Raw genomic sequence first — 24613 nt, forward strand, 5'->3', positions numbered from 1 at the left:
CTTTTTCCTGCGAAAATGTGCTACATGTCAAAAAATCATTCGCGAACATAATATGCTACACAGGGTAGCGAATTACTACCTGCTTGACACGTGTCATTTTTGCTGACTGTGCATTCTGACGTTGCATAATTCGCTACACTGTGTAGCAAATTATTTGCAAGCATATTTCGCTACACAATGTAGCGAATTATCCCACGTGGCATTCTGGAAAAATTTACTGTTGGCGTGGCAGTCTGGTAATTTTTTTGGTCAGGCGTGGCAAAATGGTCACTGTTCCAATTTTCTCACTGTCTGTCTAACGTATTTTCCTACCAACAATACATGATCAAAATTTCTTCCTCTCGTGCAAAAACCTTTTGGACTTGAAGCATGGTCAATGCATAGTCCACCTACCCCATGCTGAAATTCAACTTTTATTTAGAAGAATGGAAGCAATAACGAACAAACCCTTGATCATTTGGTCACATAATCTCTCAGATACCATGACAGTAACCAACTCTCTAAAAGCTTGAGGAGAAGGCTCATGAGTGTCTACACTATAAATAAATTTAACCTAAAATAAATAAAAATAAGGTTATTGGATAGCTATTTGAAGTAACAATTTACAAGACTTCCCAACTCTTTCTCTATTAACTATATAACCTACAATAATAGAAAATTATGCTTAGTGGATAAAGTCACACAATTCATTAATTCTCTCTTTATTTTGTAAATAAAAATAAGTGAATAGTTATTCAGATGGCTCCATGTCAAGACAATCAATAATAGATAAATTAAGGTTATGGATTTTTTTGGTAATGCCTAACAGTTCATACTAATTTGTACAGCTATACTTTCACTCTCCACCACTACAAAAAAGCTCTCCTGCTCATATCTTTTGCCTAAAACGCAAACAAACAAACAAACAGAAAAATTTCATTATTTAAAAGGGAAGTACAAAACTGAAGGACAAGAAATCGTCCCTATAAAATATCTAGTGCTTAAGCTGTTAGCTAGAGGCTTAATAATGGCTTTTACCTCAAACTCCCTACCCAACATCCAAAAGCCCTTTTGGGGCTGAAGGTGGAATGTGGACTACTTGCACAGGCTCACTCAATCCTCATAATGATGTTATTAAAATCATGTTGGAAGAACGGGGGCAACACCACTTAGTCATAGAGGCTCTAATACCATTTCAAAAACCAAATCAACCCCGAAGTTTATGATGTTAGCCAGGGGCCCAAGAATGGCTTTTATCTCAAACAAAACTCACCTGAAGAAAAAGCCCATTAGCATGATATCCAACACAAACTACCCACCCACCCTCATCCCCATAGAAAAAACTCAAACCCAAAATGAAAGACAAGAAAATACCGATATACCATATGAGATGTAGAGTTAAAAAACATAGCGAGAAAACTCTTAATTTCTGTTCTGGCCAACTAAACTAACCAAAAAAATAAAGTGCACTTCCAAGAAGGCGAGACCACAATGCACTTCCTTACCAATACCTCAAAAATGGGTGGGGGAAAAATTCCAAAATAGTAATGGAGACCCACTGCTCATCCAAAAGCCTTATTCCAAAGATGCCAAGCATCGCATAATGTACAATGAAAATATTTTCAGTCTCCAACCTAAGAAAACGCACAACACAAATGTCCAACAATAAAGCCTTATGCGGCTTCTATGTACCAAAAAAAAAAAATGCCTCATGTGGCCTATATGCCTGAATCATATCATTCTTTTTTTGACTAAAACAAGAAATTCTCTTTGTAGAAATAATATGCCCTTTCCTAGAATCAGGTAGGATACCAATGCAATGACTTACTTCCTTTTTGGACTAAATGCCCCTATATATAAATCTTGCATTCTGGGTCTTTTACCCTGGTGTTAACAAGTATCATGTTGTCATTAAAGAATAACAATAATATTGGCAGGAAAATTTCGAAGCAAGACAAGCAAAGTAGTTACCTATACCCAAAGCAAGAATGTTAGGAAGTGGACGAGTACAATAGAACAGAAAGTGAAACTGAATGGCAGTTAGTATCACAAAGAAGGCTTCTACTTGATGCCCAAATTTGTTCCTTATCTGCATCACAAAGAACATGATTCAGGGAACATACTAAACTTTGTTTTGTCTTAATCTTATACAACTTATTTTAAACTTCAATGGCTTGGAGCAGATACAAAACAGATTCTCAAACCATGAAAGGGAACATATATAGCATCTATAAATGTTGTTAATACTCATGAAAGGTATTAGCAGCCAGCATAGATTCTTTTATTAATTTTGGTAAAAAAGAATTTACTAATTGAAAAGAATACAGAAAAAGAGAAAGGGAAACCTCCTAACAGTGCAGCAAAAAAAAAAAAAAAAAGATATGCATCAGCATGAGAATTTCCCAATTCCTCTACAGAGTCATCAAAGAAACAACTCCCCCTTCTAAATAGTTTACAAGCAAAAACCCAAGAAGTCAAGAAAGCAATTTTATCCCATATAACTTCGCATGGAAGGAATTCTGATTTAAAACTCAGACATGATGCTCTAGCCAAATGAGCCAAAGCTCTGCAAGCATAGCAAATCAGCAATAGCCATAGGGACCTTAACTCCTTCATCCTCCCAAAGGCACAAACACTTGAAAACGAAGAGACGATGCACATTGGGATTGGTCAACAGAAAAAAATATTTGGTCACTACTCAAGACAAAACCTTTTTGACGACAGGGAAACTCAAAAGGACATGAGCCCCCAAGAAGTGGAAAACATTTCCTGCTGTCAAAGAGACAAATTCTGATGTGTAATACCCAATCATTTATTACCCTCCTATTACTACCAACCCCTCTATTTAACTGCCACCACCTGTAGTAGCTGCAGATCAGCCATCTTCCAATGGAAACTCTCCTCAAACCTGCTACATGACTACAATTACCATGATATGCACTTGCTGGTCATTATATACAAACATAATGTTCATCTGACCTGTTAGCAGAATAATATCAGTGTAAGTCACTGAAAATTTTATTGGGCATGTTATCAAAAGTTGAACTAATTAAGCTAAATCCTTATTTTTATAAAAGAAGAAATTCATTAAGATGGGGAGCAGAAAATTACAAGGAAATTTGAGGATAAGGATCCTCCATAACCAAAAAACAACAAAGAAAAAGAGAAAACATCTATGGAGTAAAGCAACCCAATCCCTTTGGATTCTATTACAACCCCCTTAAATAGACCTGGTGCTTACACCACATATAAGCTAATCACCTAATCCTATCACAAATCAGCCCAGCAACTAATTCAAAGTAACCTACTTAGAAATGTGAACATTATCGAATTGCTTGAAACAACTTTTTGGTATGAGAAAACTTGGTGCAAATTTAAAAAAGAGAAACTATGCATAGGGTACGAGGAACTTGGTGCAAACCACTCAATCAATGATTCCAGGGGTTAGTATTTATGAAGAATTAAATATAATGTGTTAGCAAAGTCTTCTTCTCTTCCAAGGTACTAATTGCTACCTGTCTTGAATTATTACATAATGTACACCATTTTAGACATAACTTTCTCAAAACCCAGCCACTGAAAAAAAAATGGAGCTATTTAATCCTTTCTCTAAATATGATGACAAGTTAAGCAAAAGAAATCATGTCCGTGAAGATTTTAAAATGATATGCCAAAAGACTCTATCGCCTACTAATGAAACTTAAACTTTAATTGGATAAGTAAGATATCAGACAAATAAATAAACACTGGTTCATGAAAAAAAAAATTACATCAATTTACTTACTTAAGTATTCTGTATTAATTATCAACAGAAGTTAAAAAAAAGAAAAGGGCCAAAGGTACATACCTGATGACGAAAGAATCTTAACGTATATAGTGTGATGCTTCCTAGGGCCATCCGAACTAGATATCAGCAATAAGACACATTGGCTTATTTTGTATAAAATATATGTGAGGAAATTTTAGTGAAAGAAGTTATGCAACAGCTGGTGATAAGAAAAGTCAAAAACAAAAAAAATTGAAAAAACATATATCAACAGAACCAAATTAATCAAATACACATGAAGCAAATCTTTAACTAGTATACAGTGTATTAACGTCCCTACCACATTCTCAAGTGACATATAGCACAGAAGAACGAAAATTGACACCACTTTTGATAATTTCGAGCATTTCGCCATGTTCTATGACTATAAACTCAGTCACGAATTGTAACTTACTTGATTTGATTAGTCAATTCAATTATGCACATTTAACGCAGACATTCCATGCAACAAATGCTCACAAGACTAAGAGAATAATGAAAGACAACATAGACCAAAGGCTAAGTGAAAGAAGTACAATATCACAACTGTTATTTGAGTTCCTATTTTCCCGGCCCCGCTAAAGGATAGCATTTTAGACTTTAAACTTTTTGATCATTAGCATCAGTCTTTCTTTCAATTTAAACCAAATGAAAGGGGGGGGGGGGGGGGGGGGGGGGGGGGGGGGGGGGGTTGTTGAACAGCTTTCTCCAAAATGAGGAAAATTAAAATAAGCAAAAATCGAAGTGCAATGATTGTCAAGTATGAAAGAAAGCTACCTATGAGAAGAGCATAAAACTTTGGCAAATGTAGCAAACTTGCAGTTAACACAAACGGAGCTGCAACGAGGGACACAAGCAAAGCACCTAAAAGAAAATGCAAATTATATAAGATACAATATAATAATAAAAAAAAGAACTAATACACTTTGCAAAATCTCAATGTAAACAATCCAATTGAGCTTAAAGATAAGCATGATTCAATTTCCAATACTAAACAAACTAGAATAACGAGTCACAAAACATGCTAGTTATAAAATAATATACTGAAATCCTATAAGTTGACTCTTTACAATATGGTCAAAATGAGAGAAAATGCTAGAAAAATACAAAAACTTACCAATGAAAGTGCGAGGAACCACACCAGGGAATTCCAGATGATCATACTTGTCGAAGTGAAGCCGGTGATAAAGAATATCGTGCATTGCCTTCACGAAACACAGAAAAAAAAAATAAGCTAACATGTTCAAAGAGAAAAAGATCTACCAAAGAATATATATATATATATATATATATATAGAGAGAGAGAGAGAGAGAGAGAGAGAGAGAGAGACCTGAACGTTGAAACTCTCTTCGACTTTAGTGTAAGGCACCATGAGTACATAGAAAGTAGCGATTGATCCCAACAGTAAATCGTAACCGTAACGTTCGAGAAACGTCCCCGATTTGGCATTGGAAGCCATTGTTTTTGGTTTGTTGCAGAGTGACTGAGTGCAGAATCTCAAGTCTCGACACTACAAAATGATGAAATGGGCTTATTGGGCTTTTCAGATGTCTTGGCTTTCTTTCACTAGCCCTGTTGTGTTGTGGAGCGTTTCGCAGGGAAGATATTTTTTTTTATCAGAAAAAAATGATTTTCGGGAATGCAGGAAAAAAAAAAATTCCGATGAAGAGATGTTTGGTAAGTCCAAAAAAATTCGAAAAAGTTGAGTTAATTTTACTGATATTATATTTGGTTGATTGTAAAATATTAATGAGAATCTGAAGCGAAATGACAAAATTATCCATTTTTACATATCCGCCGATATATTGTATAAGGGTATTTTTGTCTCAAAATGTGAAAATATGTTTCCCAATTGATGGGAAAAAAATAATACCATGAGTGGGATGGGATTATTTTTTTACCAAATATGGTAAAAAAAAAAATCTTCATCCCATTTTCCCAGCATTTCAACCGAAAACTTATACGAAACACCCTTTTTGAATTATGTAATTAGAAACTTATCTGGACCTTAGTATTTGTAAATTATGTGCACTAATTAATGAATTATACCTCATTTGTAAAATTCAGAAAATAATTACATTGTTTCATTGTCTTAGTCCAAGAGTACAATGAACACAATATCTCTCACTCGCTTAATGCAAGTTTGGGATCCTCCTAAGACCCAAAGAAGTAGCACGTCTCTTGTGTTATTCAGGCAAACTCTTAGTAACTGGGTTTACAAGATCCACCTCTAATGCTATCCTAGTTTAGTGAAAAAACTTATAACTCGAGGTCGATTTTCTTGAGTCAATATCCACTTGAAAATTGAATCTATGAAAACTCACATTTTCAAGATTCCCACTAGAATATACCAGCATATAACCACTCGTTCTCCAAAGATACTTGAGTACATGTTTAACTATAATCTAGTGTTCCTCAAGATCTAGAATGGTACCATCTCACTACTCCCGTTGTATGACAGATGTTTAGTTTAATGCCCAACATGGTATGCATGAGACAACCTATTGCCAAAACATAAGGTATTCTACTCGTGCATTCTTCTTTCTTAAGAGTCTTTAGAGGTTACTCTTTAGGAAGATGAATTCTATGTCTGAGAGACATAATTCCCCTATTGGAATTACTATGTAAAAATTTAGGCAAGATTTTTGTCAATGTAAGTAGCCTAAAGTGATGCCAACAACTTATTCTTTCGATTTTACAAGAGTTTTATACCAAGAACATAATTGGTTTCCCCAGTACTTTAATACCAAAACACTAACTTAGCCCACTATTTATGCTTGATATTACCTCCACGTTGTTTCCAATAAGGAGCATATCTTCTACATAAAGTACCAGAAAAGCTACTGCCTCATGTTGGATCCTTTACATACAAATAACAATCTAGAGTAACAATTCATATAATGAAATACTCATAACATCTTCTAGCATGAACGCTAATTGGTTCACATGTAATAGTATGTACTGTAACACCCCGTATATATCCGGTAATGTTATCATATCATCGTATTAAGCTACGCTTAATTAAAAATGTGAAATATCTTTTTCTTTTCAATTATGATATCATTAATCATTACCAACTTGATTACTTAGTCATTTTCCAAAACATCGTCTATATGTAAATTGCAAATAGACAGCTAACTGAAATACCTCATAACATAAATAACATAAGTATGTCTCTAGTCACGGAACTACAACACGTAGATCGGACAACCCTGATAGTTTATACAACTCAGTTAAACTTAAACATAACAGAAATCAAAGTGGCATGGACAAATCTCATGCTCACCCAAAGAAGGCATCAAGCCCAACATAAGTCTCATCATCAACAACATAATAATAAGGCGGAAAACATAAATAGCATCCAATCCAGTCATGTCAGCATAAATATAAACAGCAATATCAGCTAAGCTCTGGCCTCCTGCCGCTAGAGGCATCAGCCCCTAAGTTACCTGAACCTGAAATAAGCATTTCTCAAACGTGGGGTGAGATCTCTAAACATGAAATCTCAGTAAGACAAGGGGTCCTCAAGGATCTTCCACCCCAAGCTCACTTACATGTGCAATATAAGTTCCAAAAGCAGTTCATCAATATCATTTCTAAAACAGTGCAATGTAGCAGATAATCATGTCATGTGTGTCAATACTATTCTACTGGCCAGAAAAATGCAGGATTTATATACGTCTATTACCCACAAATAGTGCAAGACGCTACTTGCATCCACCACAGTCTCACCATCTTGTATGATGCTACATACTCAGGCTTACCGTCAAAGTGGAACACACATGCATATTATAAGCCATTACACGTAAAGCTCAACAGCATTTCAAATATCAAAGCATGTAACACATCATGCATATAAACCATTCCCCCATGGGGTATGGTGGAACCACACAATGGCTAAACCGAGGACACGAAAGCTTACCTTGCAAGCTAACTACCCAATGCCAAGAGTCCACACAGGCTCAAGTCCCACAAATAGCACAATCACAATCTGGACATACCATAATTAATCATCAATAATCATAGCTCAGATTACATTAAGTGATTAAGTCTTTCCTACTCATTTTAACTCATTACATGTTGTTTCTGCAGGAAGTATTCGAATACTCCACGAGTAGTATTCGAATACTCCAGCTCTCCAGAAAGTATTCGATTACTTTCATTAAAGTATTCGAATACTACCAAGTATCCGAATACTTTTCTCCCCAGTATCTGAATACCAAACCTCACTGTATTCGAATACTTTCCAGTATTCGAATACTTCTTCAAAGGTATCCGAATACTTTTCTTCCCAGAAAAGTATTCCAATACTCCTGCAAGGAGTATTCGACTACCAGTGAACAAGTATTCGAATACTACACGAGAAGTATTCGAATACTTCTTCACCAGAATGCAGAATTTTGAACAGACAACTGCATAATCCTATTTTTAAGGGTCCAAACGTGATTGGGAGTCCAATGACTCCCTAAACAGATGTTCATTACTATGTTATGAACTCAGAAACACATTCTTTTACTCAATTGGTTAAAGTTTCACTTATTAACTGATTAAACAAGCTCAAAACTCCAAAATAACAAAAAGATGATCATGGCTCACCTCAAGAGCTTCAAACTCCGAAAATGAGACACACAACGGGCACTCTACATAGCACCAAGGTTCGAACTAAGGCAAGATACGAATTTGACTACCAAGCTTGGTTCTTTAAGCCAAAAGATCACTTCTTGGCACAACTAAAGGCAAGAACAATGCTCTTACCAAAGAACCCACCAACACAGCCTTCAAAACTCCCACAAAACAGAGGCTCAACTCAGCAACAAGTGTTTCCCTCCCTCACAAGGCAAGCTCACACCAAAATATGGTGTTGAGGTGAAGAAACTATGGAGAAAGGTGGTCACTTTGGTGGAGTTTCAAGAGGAAGAAGGCTAAGGAAAGTGAAGGTGGCAATGGTTGCTGCCAACTTCAGCAAATGGAGTCACGTAGAGTGTTATAATTCTGACCTAGGGCATTGTGCCCAAGGTTTATAAAGGTCCACTCAAATTAACACACAGTATTAACAATAATAGCTACGCTTAGCATTTTAATCTTAAACTTAGAATTCTGAACCTACTCAATTTTACAAGATTTATCATATTTTTCTTATATTTTTCGCAGCACTTTTCCGGTACGCGCTTTTCCATAGCCAGTATTAGTTATGACACCAGTTCTCATTATTTTAATTTGAAACTTGAAATCACAGTCCTACATATTATTCTAGGAATAGTCATGCACTTATTATAATTTTTCGGGATACTTCATCGGTACGCATTTATACCGACTAGCAGAACCGGTATCTGCACTTTTCGTCAGAAAAGCGACTTTCAACATTAATACTCACTTACTACAATTATTAAAGCCTCATAATAATTATTAGGATAAATTATGGAATTATTTCCTAATTTCACATAATTAATTAATTAACTTTTTTAATTAACGATGCAGATTCTTACATTCACCCCACCTTTTTAGGATTTTGTCCTCAAAACCAGAATATACCTGTCTCGAAAATCGGGATATTGCCGGAGAAGCTCGTTCTCTCGCTCTCAGGTACACTCCTCAGGAGTTCTTTCTGACCATTGCACTTTGACCATCGGAAAGATCTTGCTCCTCAACTGTTTCTCGCCACGATCGAGAATCTTGAGTGGTCCGACAGGAGTTTTCAAGTTCTCCCGAACCTCCACATCACCCGGTTGCACCACGTGCGAAGGATCCGCTACATACTTGCGAAGTTGAGACACGTGAAACACGTCGTGGATGTTGGCCAAGTTCGGAGGCAAGGCAAGCCGGTAGGCAACAGGTCCTACTCTACCAAGGATCTGGTATGACCCAATAAACCGCGGGCTCAGCTTCCTCACTCCGAGTGCCCGTCCAACACCGGTGACAAGTGAAAGTCTCACAAATACGTGCTCACCCTCATTGAACTCCAGTAGTCGATGCTTGACATCGTAGTAACTCTTCTGGCGATTCTGCGCCTGCTTCAACTTTTCCCTAATCATCTGGATCTACAAGGTGGTATCTTGGACAAATTTCAAGCCAAACAACTCACGATCCCCAACCTCAGATCAGCAGGTAGGTGTACGACACCTCCTACCTTACAACGCCTCGTAGGGTGCCATGCCCAGGCTAGCATGGAAACTGTTGTTATACGAAAACTCAACCAACGGAAGGTACCTATCACATGCCGAGCCCTGCTCCAACGTGCAAGCCTGCAACATGTCCTCCAAGGTCTGGATAGTCCGCTCAGTCTGTCCATCAGTCTGAGGGTGATAGGCTGTACTCAGTCTTAAATGAGTTCCAAAAGCTTCCTGTAGCGCCTTCCAGAACCGAGATGTGAACTTCGGGTCCCTATCACTGATGATATTCTCGGGCACCCCGTGAAGCCTCACGATCTCGCGAACATATAGTTTGGCCAACTGCTCTGTAGTGAAGCTCACCGTCACTGGAAGAAAATGGGCAAACTTCGTCAGTCTGTCCACAATGACCCATATAAAGTCACAACCAACCTGAGTCTTCGGCAAACCCACAACGAAGTCCATGGAAATGCTCTCCCATTTCCATTCTGGAATCTTTAGAGGTTGAAGTTTACCAGACGGATTCTGGTGTTCAATCTTCACCTTCTGGCAAATCAAACACTTGGACACATACACAGCTATGTCCTTCTTCATTCTTGGCCACCAGAAATTCCTCTTCAGATCTTGATACATCTTTGTAGCACCAGGGTGAACAGTGAACTGGCCCTTATGGGCATCTGCCATAACCCCTTCGGTCAAAGGACCTCGAGGAATCACAATCCGCTTCTGAAACAACAGAAGTCCATCCTCGATTCAAGACACACCGTCTTGGTTCTTCACGTAGTCCAGGAACTCTCTCTGCACTTGCGCCTCTTGGATCTTCTCCATTAGCTCATTCCTGACTCTCACAGTCTCCATCTCGAGAAGTGCACCCCCAAACAAGGTAGTCACCTTCAGATCTCGAAACTTCTCTATGCTGTCGAAGTCACCCATAGTCAAACTGGATAGACTCACAGATTTCCTGCTCAGAGCATCAGCTACCACATTGGCCTTGCCAGGATGGTACTTCAACTCAAAGTCGTAGTCCTTCAGAAATTCCATACATCTTCTTTGTCTCATGTTCAGCTCCTTCTGATCAAACAGATACTTCAAACTCTTGTGGTCACTGAACACCGCAAACTGCATACCGAACAGATAATGCCTCTAAATCTTGAAAGCAAAAACAATCGCAGCCAACTCTAAATCATGAGTCAGATAGTTCTCCTCATGAGGCTTCAACTGTCTCGAAGCAAAAACAACAGCTCTACTAGACTGCATCAAAACACAGCCCATCCTCTTTCCAGAAGCATCACAGTAAAGCTTAAACTGCTCCTCAGGATCATGAAGGATCAACACAGGTGAAGTCGTCAATCTCTCCTTCAACTCCTGAAAGCACTCCTCACACTCATGAGTCCACACAAATGGAGTCTCCTTTCGGGTAAGGCGAGTCAAAGGGAGAACCATCGTGGAAAATCCCTTGATGAACCTCCGATAGTAACCTGCCAAACCTAAGAAGCTCTGAACTTCTGTAACCGTCTTGGGCCTCTCCCAATCCAGTACGGCCTCGATCTTGTTGGGATCCACTGCAACTCCATCCGCTGAAATCACATGCCCCAGGAACTTGACTGATTTGAGCCAAAACTCACACTTTGAAGGCTTAGCATAAAGCTTTTTCTCCTTCAGCACTTGCAGAACAATCCTCAGATGCTCTGCATGCTCCTCCTCAGTCTTGGAGTAAATCAGAATGTCGTCAATGAAGACAATCACAAACTGATCCAGATACGGCTGGAAAATCCTGTTCATGTAATTCATGAACACTGCTGGCGCATTGGGTGAGTCCAAACGAGATCACCAAATACTCAAAATGACCGTATCTCGAGCGAAACGCGGTCTTAGGGACATCCTCCGGCTTCACCCGAATCTGATGGTATCCGGACCAGAGATCAATCTTAGAATACACGCAAGCACCCCTGAGCTGATCCAACAGATCATCAATCCAAGGAAGGGGATACTTGTTCTTGATCGTCACCTTGTTCAACTGCCTGTAGTCGGTGCACAATCGCATTATCCTGACCTTCTTCTTCCCAAAGATGACCGGTGCTACCCAAGGAGACACACTCGGTCAAATGAAATCTTTCACTGAAAGATCCTCAATATGCTTCTTAAGCTTAGCCAACTCTGGTGGCGACATCCGATATGGAGCTAATGAAATAGGCCCCACACCAGGCAACAAATCAATGGAGAACTCTATCTCCCTCTGTGGCGGAAACTCAAGAATCTCCTCAGGAAACACCTCGAAGAATTCTCCCACCACAGGAATACCAGTGATATCCTCCTGTGTCCCACTCACCAAACCTCCCAACATGACATAACCGAATGCCCCTGCTCGCAAGGCTCTCCTAGCCTGCAGCAATGAAATATATGGCAAGGACTGGCTGCGAAATCACACGGAGACATCACCACGCGCTTTACACAGCAATCAATCAATGCACAGTTTCTGGACAACCAATCCATGCCCAGAATAATCTCCAAGTTGACCTTCGGCAATCCTATCAGATCTACCGAGAACTCTCGGCCGTCCCACTGAAACGCTACATCGCGATGAACGGTGGAGGTATCACACTTTTCTCCGGTGGCGGTAGTCACCCGCAACGGTGGAGAAAGCACAGACATGGGCAACTCAAGCCCCAAAGCAATCGGGGTTTCCATAAAAGAGTGTGTAGCCCCAGAGTCAAACAATACATCAACAGATGAATCACCAATAGACACAGTACCTCTGACAAGGTTCAAAGCTCTATCTGACTGCTGGTGATCCAACGTGTACACACTTCCAGTAGCAGGTGGCATTGCAGGTGCCGAAGTAGGTGCCAACAAAACCATCTAAAGTGGAACTGCCTAAACTACAGCAACCCTCGCTATCGACGATGGACAATCTCTAGAGAAGTGGCCTTCCTCGCCACACTGGAAGCAGATCAGCTGACCCGTAGCACAACGACTAGCATGCTCCTTTCCGCACCCCGAACACCTCAGAATGGAAAGAGGCCTAGCAAAGCTCCCTTGCTGTGAAGCAGTCCTCTTCAACTGACCAGGTGCCTGCCTAGTCGCCAACTGTTTACCTTTTCCCTTCCTAGCAAACTTCATGTCTTTCCAGGAAGTGGAACCACCTGTTCCCTTGGGCTTATCAACCTTGGCCCTCTTAGCCTTGCTTGTAATGAGGACATCCTCAATGTCCTTACACTGCTAAACCAGTGTACCAAAATCCCTCGAGGCAGCTCCAGCAATATGCTCTGCAATCACCTCACTAAGTCCTCTGCGGAACTTAGCAGCCAGAAACATCGGAGTAGGCACCGCCATCCGAAAGTGTGCAAACTCCACAAGCTCATTGAACTTGGCCAGGTACTCGTCAACAGACATCGAGCCCTGGACCAATCTATCAAATTCCCCTTTCTTCCTCTCTTGCGCGTCATAAGAGAAATACTGGCCGAAAAAACAGTACTCAAAGAATGGCCACATCATCACATGACCTTGCATCTCATAAGCACGAGAGGTGTTCGTCCACCACTCATGGGCATCGCCCTCCAGCATGTATGTTGCAAACATCAACTTCTGCAGATCAGTACACTGCATGACCCAGAAGATCTTGTCCAACGATTGCAGCCATCTCGCCACAGCAATAGGATCCAAAAACCCATCAAAAGAAGGCGGCTTATGCTTTCTGAAAGCGTTCAGCCAACGGTCGATCACATTACGGTCCTCAGTAGGCTCCATAAAGGGTTCCATCATCCCTATGACATGAGTAGCACTACCAATGTGACTCAGGCTCTCATCCTGAACACTAGGTGGAGGAGGCGGTGGCGGTGGTGGTGGAGGTGATGGCGGAGGATACTGGCCAACAGCAGGACCAGTCCTCATCTCTTCCAACATAACCCGTATCATGGTCATGTTCGCCAGCCGATTTGCCTCAAGAGCATCCTTCGGGGCCTTCTGGTTCGCTTCTCTAGCAGCGTCCATCATTGCCACGTTGGCCAATCTCGTGGCCTCCTGCATCTCAGCCAATGTAGTCAGGATTGAGTCGGGTTGACCCTCAACAGTCTCTCGTGTTCTCCTGGATCACATAGGCATCATAATAATAAAACCCAACGGAGCAAACACACAAGACAGACACAACCAAACATCTTAAGTTATGCAATACATACAGGCTTTTCCCTCGAACCATTGCTCTGATACCATAAAATGTAACACCCCGTATATATCCGGTAATGTTATCATATCATCGTATTAAGCTGCACTTAATTAAAAATGCCGAATATCTTTTTCTTTTCAATTATGATGCCATTAATCATTACCAACTTGATTACTTAGTCATTTTCCAAAACATCGTCTGTATGTAAATTGCAAATAGACAGCTAACTGAAATACCTCATAACATAAATAACATAAGTATGTCTCTAGTCACGAAACTACAACACGTAGACCGGATAACCCTGTTAGTTTATACAACTCAGTTAAACTTAAACATAACAGAAATCAAAGTGGCATGGACAAACTCCATGCTCACCCAAAGAAGGCATCAAGCCCAACATAAGTCTCATCATCAACAACATAAAAATAAGGCAGAAAACATAAATAGCATCCAATCAAGTCATGTCAGCATAATATAAACAGCAATATCAGCTAAGCTCTGGCCTCCTACCGCTAGAGGCTTCAGCCCCCAAGTTACCTGAACCTGAAATAAGCATTCCCCAAACGTGGGGTGAGATCTCTAAACAAGAAATCTCAGTAAGACAAGGGTTCCTCAAGGATCTTCCACTCCAATCTCACTTACATGTGCAATACAAGTTCCAAAAGCAGTTCATCAATATCATTTCTAAAACAGTGCAATGCAGCAGATAATCATGTCATGTGCGTCAATACTATTCTACTGGCCAGAGAAATACAGGATTTATATACGTCTATTACCCACAAATAGTGCAAGACGCTACTTGCATCCACCCCAGTCTCACCATCTTGTATGATGCTACATACTCAGGCTTACCGTTAAAGTGGAACAACACATGCATATTATAAGCCATTACACGTAAAGCTCAACAGCATTTCAAATATCAAAGCATGTAACACATCATGCATATAAACCATTCCCCCATGGGGTATGGTGAAACCTCACAATGGCTAAATCGAGGACACAAAAGCTTACCTTGCAAGCTAACTACCCAATGCCAAGAGTCCACAAGAGCTCAAGGCCCACAAACAGCACAATCACAATCTGTCCATACCATAATTAATCATCAATAATCATAGCTCAGATTACATTAAGTGATTAAGTCTTTCCTATTCATTTTAACTCATTACATGCTGTTTCTGCAGGAAGTATTCCAATATTCCACGAGTAGTATTCGAATACTTCAGCTGTAACACCCCGTATATATCCGGTAATGTTATCATATCATCGTATTAAGCTACGCTTAATTGAAATTGCGGAATATTTTTTTCTTTTCAATTATGACTTCATTATCATTACCAACTTGCTTATTAATCAATTAATAAAACATGGCCTGTATGTAAATTGCAAAAGACAGCTAACAGAAATACCTCATTAAATTAAACAGCATAAGTATGTCTCTAGTCACGGAACTACTACACGTAGACCGGACAAACTAATAGTTTATACATCTCAGAAATAAGTACAACATCAAGTGGCATGGACAAACCCCATGCTCACACAAATAAGGCAACATGCCCAACAACGTCTCATCAACAGCGACAATATAATATAAAGAGGAAAACATAAATTGCAGCCAATCTAGTCATGCCAGCATACACATAACAACAATAATCATCAACTAAGCTCTGGCCTCCTGCCGCCAGAGGCATCAGCCTCCAAATTACCTGAACCTGAAATAAGCATTCCCCAAACGTGGGGTGAGATCTCTAAACCAGAAATCTCAGTAAGGCAAGGGGTCCTCAAGGATCTTCCACCCCAAGCTCACTTACATGTGCAATATAAGTTCTAAAAGCATTTATTCAGTATAAGTTCCAAAACTACACAATGCAACAGATATTCATGCCATGTGTGTCATAACTATTCTACTAGCCAGAGAAATGCAGGAATACATCTATTATCCACACTAGTACAAGGAACACCGCTTGCACCTCACCCACAGCCTCACCCTATTCTATGTACCACATACTCAGGCTTACCGTATAGGTGGAACACCACATGCATATCAAAAGACACTTGCATATAACAGTTCAACAGCATTTCCAAGACATTAAAAGCATGTAACACAGCATGCATATAACCATACCCCCATGGGACATGGTGGAACTACAACATGGCTAAACTGAGGACACGAAAGCTTACCTTGCAAGCTCACTATCCAATGCCAAGAGTCCACACAGCTTAAGTCCAACACAAAGCAGATCACAATCTGATTTATGACCAGCAAGCATGTCAACATTTCTAGCTCATAAGCATTAACATAAAGACTATGTTTTCCTTTTACGATTTACGTCTTAAGGTTTCCCACAAAGCCATAAGCCCTTAATCATATGATTATGACTTAGTTCATTAATTACAGAAGTTCAACTTCATCAATCTAGGGTCCACAAACCCCCAATAGCCTACTGTATGAACAGTGCAACTACTGTTCTTCGAAATCCCAGAATATCCGGATATTCCTCAGGGACATATCCGGATATCCAATATCCGGATATCTCACTGGCAATATCCGGATATCCAGAATCCCATATCCGGATATCCATATCCCGATATCCATATCCGGATATCAATATCTGGATATTTCACGATCAAATATCCGGATATTTTGCGACAGAATGCAGTTTCTGCATTTCGCGAAGATATCCTTCCAAGGTTCCATTTTTACCAATTACAGAAGCCTAAACATGAATTTCTAGGTGTGTTAAGCATTACCCATCGTTAGGTTATCATCTTTAGCTCATTACATGCATCAAGGTTCCATTTTTAACCACTTAGACTCATGATCAAAGGTTATGAAGCTTACCCAAGCTTAAACTCAGCAAATGAACACTCTTGGAGCTTCCCACCAAGTACTCACAGTTCTGACTATGAAGAGCAACGAAAATAACACACCACCAAGGTTCTCTCTTTACAAAGGTTGCTCCTTGATGCCTCACAAGCAATGAACAAAGCCCCTCAACACACAAACCAACAAGTCAGCCCTCAAGGTACTCCAAGACAGTCGCCAAACTCAAAATATGACTGGCCTTTTCACTCACCAAGCTCACCCTCACCCCAACCAAGTGTTTAGATGGTGAAAAAGGGAGGAAAAGGTGAAGACTTGACACAAAATCAAGCAAGAATGACCAAAGAATGAAGGTGGTAGCAAGGAGAGCCCACACACCAGCAAGGAGTCCCGTAGGAGGCTAATATGCCCTAGAAATCTGTGCTCTTTAATATATATAGCCCACTTAAGCTTTAAACACACATTCCACTTTAATTGCTACGCTTAGCATTTTAATCCCAAACTCAGGATTCTTAACCTACTCAATTGTACAAGAATTATCATATTTTTATTCTATTTTTCGGAGTACCTTTCCGATACGCGTTTTTCTTTAGCCAATATCAGTTCTGGCACCAGTTCTCATTATTTTAACTTGAAACTCATTTTACAAGTCCTATATATTATTCTAGAAATATTCATGCACTTATTATAATTTTCCGGGATACTTTTTTGGTACGCATTTATACCGACTAGCAGAACCGGTATCTGCACTTTTTTTCCGAAAAACGACTTCCAGCATTCTTACTCACTTACTATAATTATTAACATCTCATAATAATTACTAGGGTCAATTATGGAATTATTTTGTAATTTCTCATAATTAATTAATTAATTAACTTCCTTAATTAACGGTGCGGGTTCTTACATTCACCCCACCTTTTTAGGATTTTGTCCTCAAAATCAGAATATACCTGTCTCGAGACTCGGGATACTGCCAGAGAAACTCGTCTTCTCTCTCCCAGGTACACTCCTCAGGAGTTCTTCCGGTCCACTGCACTTTGACCATCAGAATGATCTTGCTCCTCAGCTGTTTCTTGCCACGATCGAGAATCTTGAGTGGTCCGACTATGTTTTCCTTTTACGATTTACGTCTTAAGGCTTCTCACAAAGCCATAAGCCCTTAATCACATGATTCTGACTTAGTTCATTAATTACATAAGTTCAACTTCATCAATCTAGGGTCCACAAACCCCCAATAGCCTACTGTATGAACAATGCAGCTACTGTTCTTCAAAATCCCAGAATATCCGGATATCCATAATCCCATATCCAGATATCAATATCCGGATATCCATATCTGGATATCAATTTCTGGATATTTCACGATCAAATATCCGGATATTTTGCGATAGAATGCAGTTTCTGCATTTCGCGAAGATATCCTTCCAAGGTTCCATTTTTACCAATTACAGAAGCCTAAACATGCATTTCTAGGTGTGTTAAGCATTACCCATCGTTAGGTTATCATCTTTAGCTCATTACATGCATCAAGGTTCCATTTTTAACTACTTAGACTCATGATCAAAGGTGATGAAGCTTACCCAAGCTTAAACTCAGCAAATGAACACTCTTGGAGCTTCCCACCAAGTACTCACAGTTCTGACTATGAAGAGGAACAAAAATGACACACCACCAAGGTTCTCTCTTTACAAAGGTTGCTCCTTGAAGCCTCACAAGCAATGAACAAAGCCCCTCAACAAACAAACCAACAAGTCAGCCCTCAAGGTACTCCAAGACAGTCCCCAAACTCAGAAAATGACTGGCCTTTTCACTCACCAAGCTCACCCTCACCTCAACCAAGTGTTTAGATGGTGAAAAAGAGAAGAAAAGGTGAAGACTTGACACAAAATCAAGCAAGAATGACCAAGGAATGAAGGTGGCAGCAAGGAGAGCCCACACCAGCAAGGAGTCACGTAGGAGCTGTAATATGCCCTAGAAATCTGTGCCCTTTAGTATATATAACCCACTTAAGCTTTAAACACACAGTATTAACTTTAATTGCTACGCTTAGCATTTTAATCCCAAACTTAGGATTCTTAACCTACTCAGTTTTACAAGAATTATCATATTTTTATTTTATTTTTCGGAGTACCTTTCTGGTACGCGTTTTTCCATAGTCAGTATCAGTTCTGGCACGAGTTCTCATTATTTTAACTTGAAACTCATTTTACAAGTCCTATATATTATTCTAGGAATATTCATGCACTTATTATAATTTTCTGGGATACTTTTTTGGTACGCATTTACACCGACTAGCAGAACCGGTATCTGCACTTTTCTTTCTAAAAGCGACTTTCAGCATTCTTACTCACTTACTATAATTATTAACGTCTCATAATAATTATTAGGGTCAATTATGAAATTATTTCCTAATTTCTCATAATTAATTAATTAACTTCCTTAATTAACGGTGCATGTTCTTACACCAGCTCTCCAGAAAGTATTCGATTACTTTCATTAAAGTATTCGAATACTACCAAATATCTGAATATTTTTTCCCCCAGTATCCGAATACCATAGTATCCGAATACCAAACCTCACTGTATTCGAATACTTTCTAGTATTCGAATACTTCTTAAAAGGTATCCGAATATTTTTCTTCCCAGAAAAGTATTCACATACTCCTGCAAGGAGTATTCAACTACAAGTGAACAAGTATTCGAATACTACACGAGAAGTATTCGAATACTTTTTCACCAGAATGCAGAATTTCGAACAGACAGCTGCATAATCCCATTTTTAAGGGTCCAAACGTGATTGGGAGTCCAATGACTCCCTAAACAGATGTTCATTACTATGTTATGAACTCAGAAACATATTCTTTTACTCAATGGGTTAAAGTTTTACTTATTAACCGATTAAACAAGCTTAAAACTCCAAAATAACAAAGAGATGATCATGACTCACCTCAAGAGCTTCAAACTCCGAAAATGAGACACACAAAGGGCACTCTACACAGCACCAAGGTTCAGACTAAGGCAAGACACGAATTTGACTACCAAGCTTTGTTCTTTAAGCCAAAAGATCACTTCTTGGCACCACCAAAGGCAAGAACAATGCTCTTACAAAAGAACCCACCAACACAGCCAAAAAACTCCCACAAAACAGAGGCTCAACTCAGCAACAAGTGTTTCCCTCCCTCACAAGGCAAGCTCACACCAAACTATGGTGTTGAGGTGAAGAAACTATGGAGAAAGGTGGTCACTTTGGTGGAGTTTCAAGAGGAAGAAGGTTAAGGAAAGTGAAGGTGGCAATGGCTGCTGCCAACTTCAGCAAATGGAGTCACGTAGAGTGTTATAATTCTGACCTAGGGCATTGTGCCCAAGGCTTATAAAGGTCCACTCAAATTAACACACAGTATTAACAATAATAGTTATGCTTAGCATTTTAATCTCAAACTTAGGATTTTGAACCTACTCAATTTTACAAGATTTATCATATTTTTCTTATATTTTTCGCAGCACCTTTCCGGTATGTGTTTTTCCATAGCCAGTATCAATTATGGCACCAGTTCTCATTATTTTAATTTGAAACTTGAAATCACAGTCCTACATATTATTCTAGGAGTATTCATTCACTTATTATAATTTTTTGGGATACTTCATCGGTACGCATTTATACCGACTAGCAGAACCAGTATCTGCACTTTTCGTCAGAAAAATGACTTTCAACATTAATACTCACTTACTACAAGTATTAAAGCCTCATAATAATTATTAGGATAAATTATGGAATTATTTCCTAATTTCACATAATTAATTAATTAACTACCTTAATTAACAGTGCAGGTTCTTACATGTACCAATTCTAGTTGAATAGTTGCACAAATCCTTTTGACCTTGAAAGATTGCTTAGTGATTTTATCTTCCAAATAGGACTTATGTGTAGCTTTTAGCTCAAAATTATGGAACTTTCAGTCTATTTTTTACCTAAACCATAACAACACCCATATATTTCATTTAGTTTTTCTGACTACTTTTAAGTTTTTTTCTTGAATAAAAAAAATCAAATTTCTAATATTTTCGTGTCAACCCCTTGACCCGCGACATGTCGTGTTCAGATTGAACGATTTCACCTCGGAGTCATACGACACAAACTCAATACACATTTTGTCATCCTTAAATTATAATATTCCTTATTAAATTGGATTCAACCTAGATGCACTTAAGAAATAAAAAAAAACCCAACATTTTTCAATTGTAATTTCCAGTGCTATAAAAACTGACCCGACCAAATCGGTTCAATCAGTTGACCCGTAAATAGAACCCCTAACTAGTCTGGTTTAGGTATTTGACCGGTATACATTTGATCCGGTATGAAACTGGTGAAACAATCCTGAACTAGGTTCAACCGGAACTAAATCGGCACCGGTTTTTTAAAAAATTGATTTTGTAAAAATTTTCACAAAATGTTTGAAAAATACAACTAATGAGATTCGAACCTAAATCATGTAAAAGTTAGAGCTATTTATATTTTTAGAAAAATATTTAGTTTTTGAAAAAAATATTTAGCTTTTGACTTTTGCTTTTTTTAGAAGCTAAAAATTTTAGCTTAAAAAAAAGCAGATTTTTGGCTTTTTTATGACTTTTACTTTTTTTTAAAGCAGACATCCAAGGGAGCTTATAGTAAGAAGTGCTTTTTTTCATGAAAAAAGTAGCTTTTGGAGAAGAAAAAACCCCATTCAAATGGGCTCTTAAGCCCTTGGTCAGTGTCAGTTAACTTTTTGTGTGCGGGGTGGAATGTCTTATTCATCCGTTAAAATTTATCTTCACTAACATTATTTTCTTACAACAACTAAGAATTTATCTTATGATAAGTTGTTTGATATTTGAAATATTATAGAAAAATACAGACATGGTCTATCTTTTGTGGGAAAATACTTATGCTTTTGCTGTAGAAATTTTTTTCTGTCACACTCAAATAAAAGTGAGTGGATCTCATTAATATTTTTTTCTCTTCTTGTTATAATGGGACCCATTCACTTTTATGTGAGTGTGGCAGAAAAAAAAAATTATACAGCAGAAGCAAAAACATTAAACCCATCTTTTGTACTAGAGGTGTTTATCAACGATCCAACCAATTCAAGTCGCGGTGATCGAACTGACAAATCGATAACCGATTAATCAAAAAGCAAAAATCAAAAACAAAAAAAAACCACATATTTTAATTGGATTAAATATATTTTCACATTTTTGATTTAGTTGGTGAAAACCAATCCAATTTATTATGTATTCATTATTTTTGAATTTTGCTAATGCCCTTTTTCCTATTTCGATAACCCCTAGCTACTCCTTTAGTTTAGAATCATAGAATAGACTATTCCTAAAGTCACATCCACCGGCGTCGTGCCTCCTCTGTCTGAAAAATCCACTTTCTTTTTAGAATCCAGAGGCTTCCCCTATCACGTTGTTGCCCTCGTCCATTTTGTTTCCTCTGTGCGACAAGCTGACACTAACTCGCCTCCTCCGTTGCTATTGTCCCTTGAAGAATCAACTTTATGTCGTCCCTTTCAGTTCCAGTCTATGGCTCAACTGTCGTTTATTTTTGTTCCAGTCTGCAGCTCCGTTGTCGTCCCTTCCATTTGGTTTCGGATCTGCACAAGTGAGGAGTTGTTTCCCTATGATTTTTTGGATTCGCCATCTTTTTATGTTCCATTTGGTTTTGCATATGTTGTTTTTCTTTAAGCGCGTGTGTGAAGAGTTGTTGCTCTATGTTATTAATTTCATGTGCAATAATTTGCAGGCTTTGTTTTTTTGGTTATTAACATCATACTCTTCTTTGTTTACCCTGGCTTAAACCAATTTTCTTCCGACCACTAATTTTACACCATTTTTACTTTTTTTTATTTGATATTTTTATTATTTTGATTAGTTCTTAATCAATTTTTTACTCCTCATTTTTTTGAATTATCCAACTTCATTCGTTCCTTATCAAACGACTAGTCCCATCCAATTAAAAAAACAAAGGTTATTACCTTTGAAGATAAAATCAATAACTTCATTATAAAAATTAAAATGGAATTTTAAAAACCATCATGTTAAGTTTAAGGGGAAAACTAGTATTATGTAACATGATATAAACTTTTTTACCTATTGACCCATTGGTTTCCGCACTAACATTTTTTATTTTTTGTTTTTATTACATGTATGGGACCCACATGCATTTTTGTTTGAATAGGAAAAATTGTTTAGATTATGTTACATGATGGTAGCTTTACCCTAAGTTTAATAGTCACAACTATTCCTGGATGTTGTTATCGAAATGAAGCAAATAGAGAATATTATTGATTGATAAAAAATTGAGAAAAAAATGTTTATTATGATGATGAATTAAATTTATGCTTATCAATAATTATGCAGGTATTTAACAACATTTATGTCATTGTTAGCAAGCTATTTTGTCGAGTGGACAACAACTTGATAGTAAGAATGTTTGAAGTAAGTTTAAATTACTTATAAAGCATAATTTTATCTTTGAATTTTAGTGTAACTCTGTTTATTATTTATCTTATTTCATATACGTACAGACACAAAACAATGAAAATGGTGAAAGAGTGATTAGTGAAAATGCTGAGTCCAAGTCTATAAATAGAACATCATCTGAAACTAATGAGCCTCAAAGTCAAACCATTTAAGTTCCAATTACAGAGAAGCCAAAAATGGATAAGAATGACAAAAAAAGAAAGAACGGAGAAGCTTTAGCTGAAGAAGATGATTCAGGTAAGAGAAAACCTGGCAAAAATATCAACATGATGATTTTTATTGTTGTGATACTGGATCACCGATATAAATTGTGATTTGTGGAACGGAGTTTTGAGAAGCTTTATAAGAATGAGGATGCAACATTTTTAAGTGTTAGAGTTAAGGAGACTTCAAATAAGATGTTCCATAGCTATAAACATTTTCATGGAAATAATCTTTCTTAATTGTCCACCAAAGATCATCATGAGGCAGAATACACTGATTTGGTAGCATTTGATAACTCTTCATTTGCTAGTGAATTTGATAGGGATATAACTGCGAGTGAGGGCTTGAATAAAAATAAGGTGGATCTGTATCTCATGGAGCCACAAGAGAAATGAACTAAAAAATTTGATATCTTGAATTGGTGGAAGGTGAATTCTAGCAAATATCCTACTCTTGGTCTAATAGCTAAAGATTTATTGGCTATGCCAATATCTACAGTTGCTTCAATATCTGCATTCAACAGTGGTGGTAGAGTTCTTAACAACTACAAGAGTTCTCTTACTCCAAAGATAGTTGAAGTATTAATTTGTGCACAAAATTTGTTCTGGTCCACTCATTTTCCAAATGATGTAGAAGTGCTTATAGAAGAATTTGTAAAGATGGAGATAAGTAATTTTCTTTATTCTACTTATATAATTTTTTAATTTTATATCATCTTTTTTTTTTCTAATTATTAAGTTACTAACAATATTTTATGATAATTATTTTAGATATTTCTTCAAATATAGAAGTCGATGATGATTCTGGTGCGGATTCTGATTAAAAGTTGATGATGTGAGTTGCTATTTTTTAATTTCAATTGTTCATGTATTTATTTTAAATTTATTGTTGCTTGAACCCTCTCTTAATATCTTATTTTCAGGAAAGTTGTTGCCTTGCTGGTTGTTTTGAAGACCACAGAGCAGTGGCGGACCCAGGAATTTTTTTCTGTGGGGGACTAAAAATTAAATATT

At 38.0% G+C, this 24613-nt stretch overlaps 1 protein-coding gene across 4 annotated transcripts in view; it reads right to left on the reverse strand.

Annotated features, from left to right (window-relative positions):
* LOC133306060 (dol-P-Man:Man(7)GlcNAc(2)-PP-Dol alpha-1,6-mannosyltransferase) overlaps nucleotides 1-5250 on the reverse strand; it is a 40412-nt gene extending 35162 nt beyond the window's left edge. For all 4 annotated transcript variants that reach the window (XR_009750838.1, XR_009750839.1, XM_061506338.1 and 1 more), the window contains exons 1-5: nucleotides 5116-5250; nucleotides 4902-4989; nucleotides 4562-4648; nucleotides 3827-3882; nucleotides 1951-2068 (exon numbers count right to left, since the gene is read on the reverse strand). Coding sequence is in view for 2 of the 4 variants with exons in the window: in XM_061506338.1 (XP_061362322.1) it covers nucleotides 1951-2068; nucleotides 3827-3882; nucleotides 4562-4648; nucleotides 4902-4989; nucleotides 5116-5244 (478 nt within the window). In the remaining 2 variants the exon portion in view is untranslated. The remainder of the gene's footprint in view (nucleotides 1-1950; nucleotides 2069-3826; nucleotides 3883-4561; nucleotides 4649-4901; nucleotides 4990-5115) is intronic.
* Between the last annotated feature and the right edge of the window lie 19363 nt (nucleotides 5251-24613).

The sequence above is a fragment of the Gastrolobium bilobum genome, unplaced genomic scaffold (assembly GCF_033153095.1).
Source record: "Gastrolobium bilobum isolate Gb01-03AN ecotype WA unplaced genomic scaffold, APGP_CSIRO_Gbil_v1 utg6539, whole genome shotgun sequence".
NCBI classification, from domain to species: domain Eukaryota; kingdom Viridiplantae; phylum Streptophyta; class Magnoliopsida; order Fabales; family Fabaceae; genus Gastrolobium; species Gastrolobium bilobum.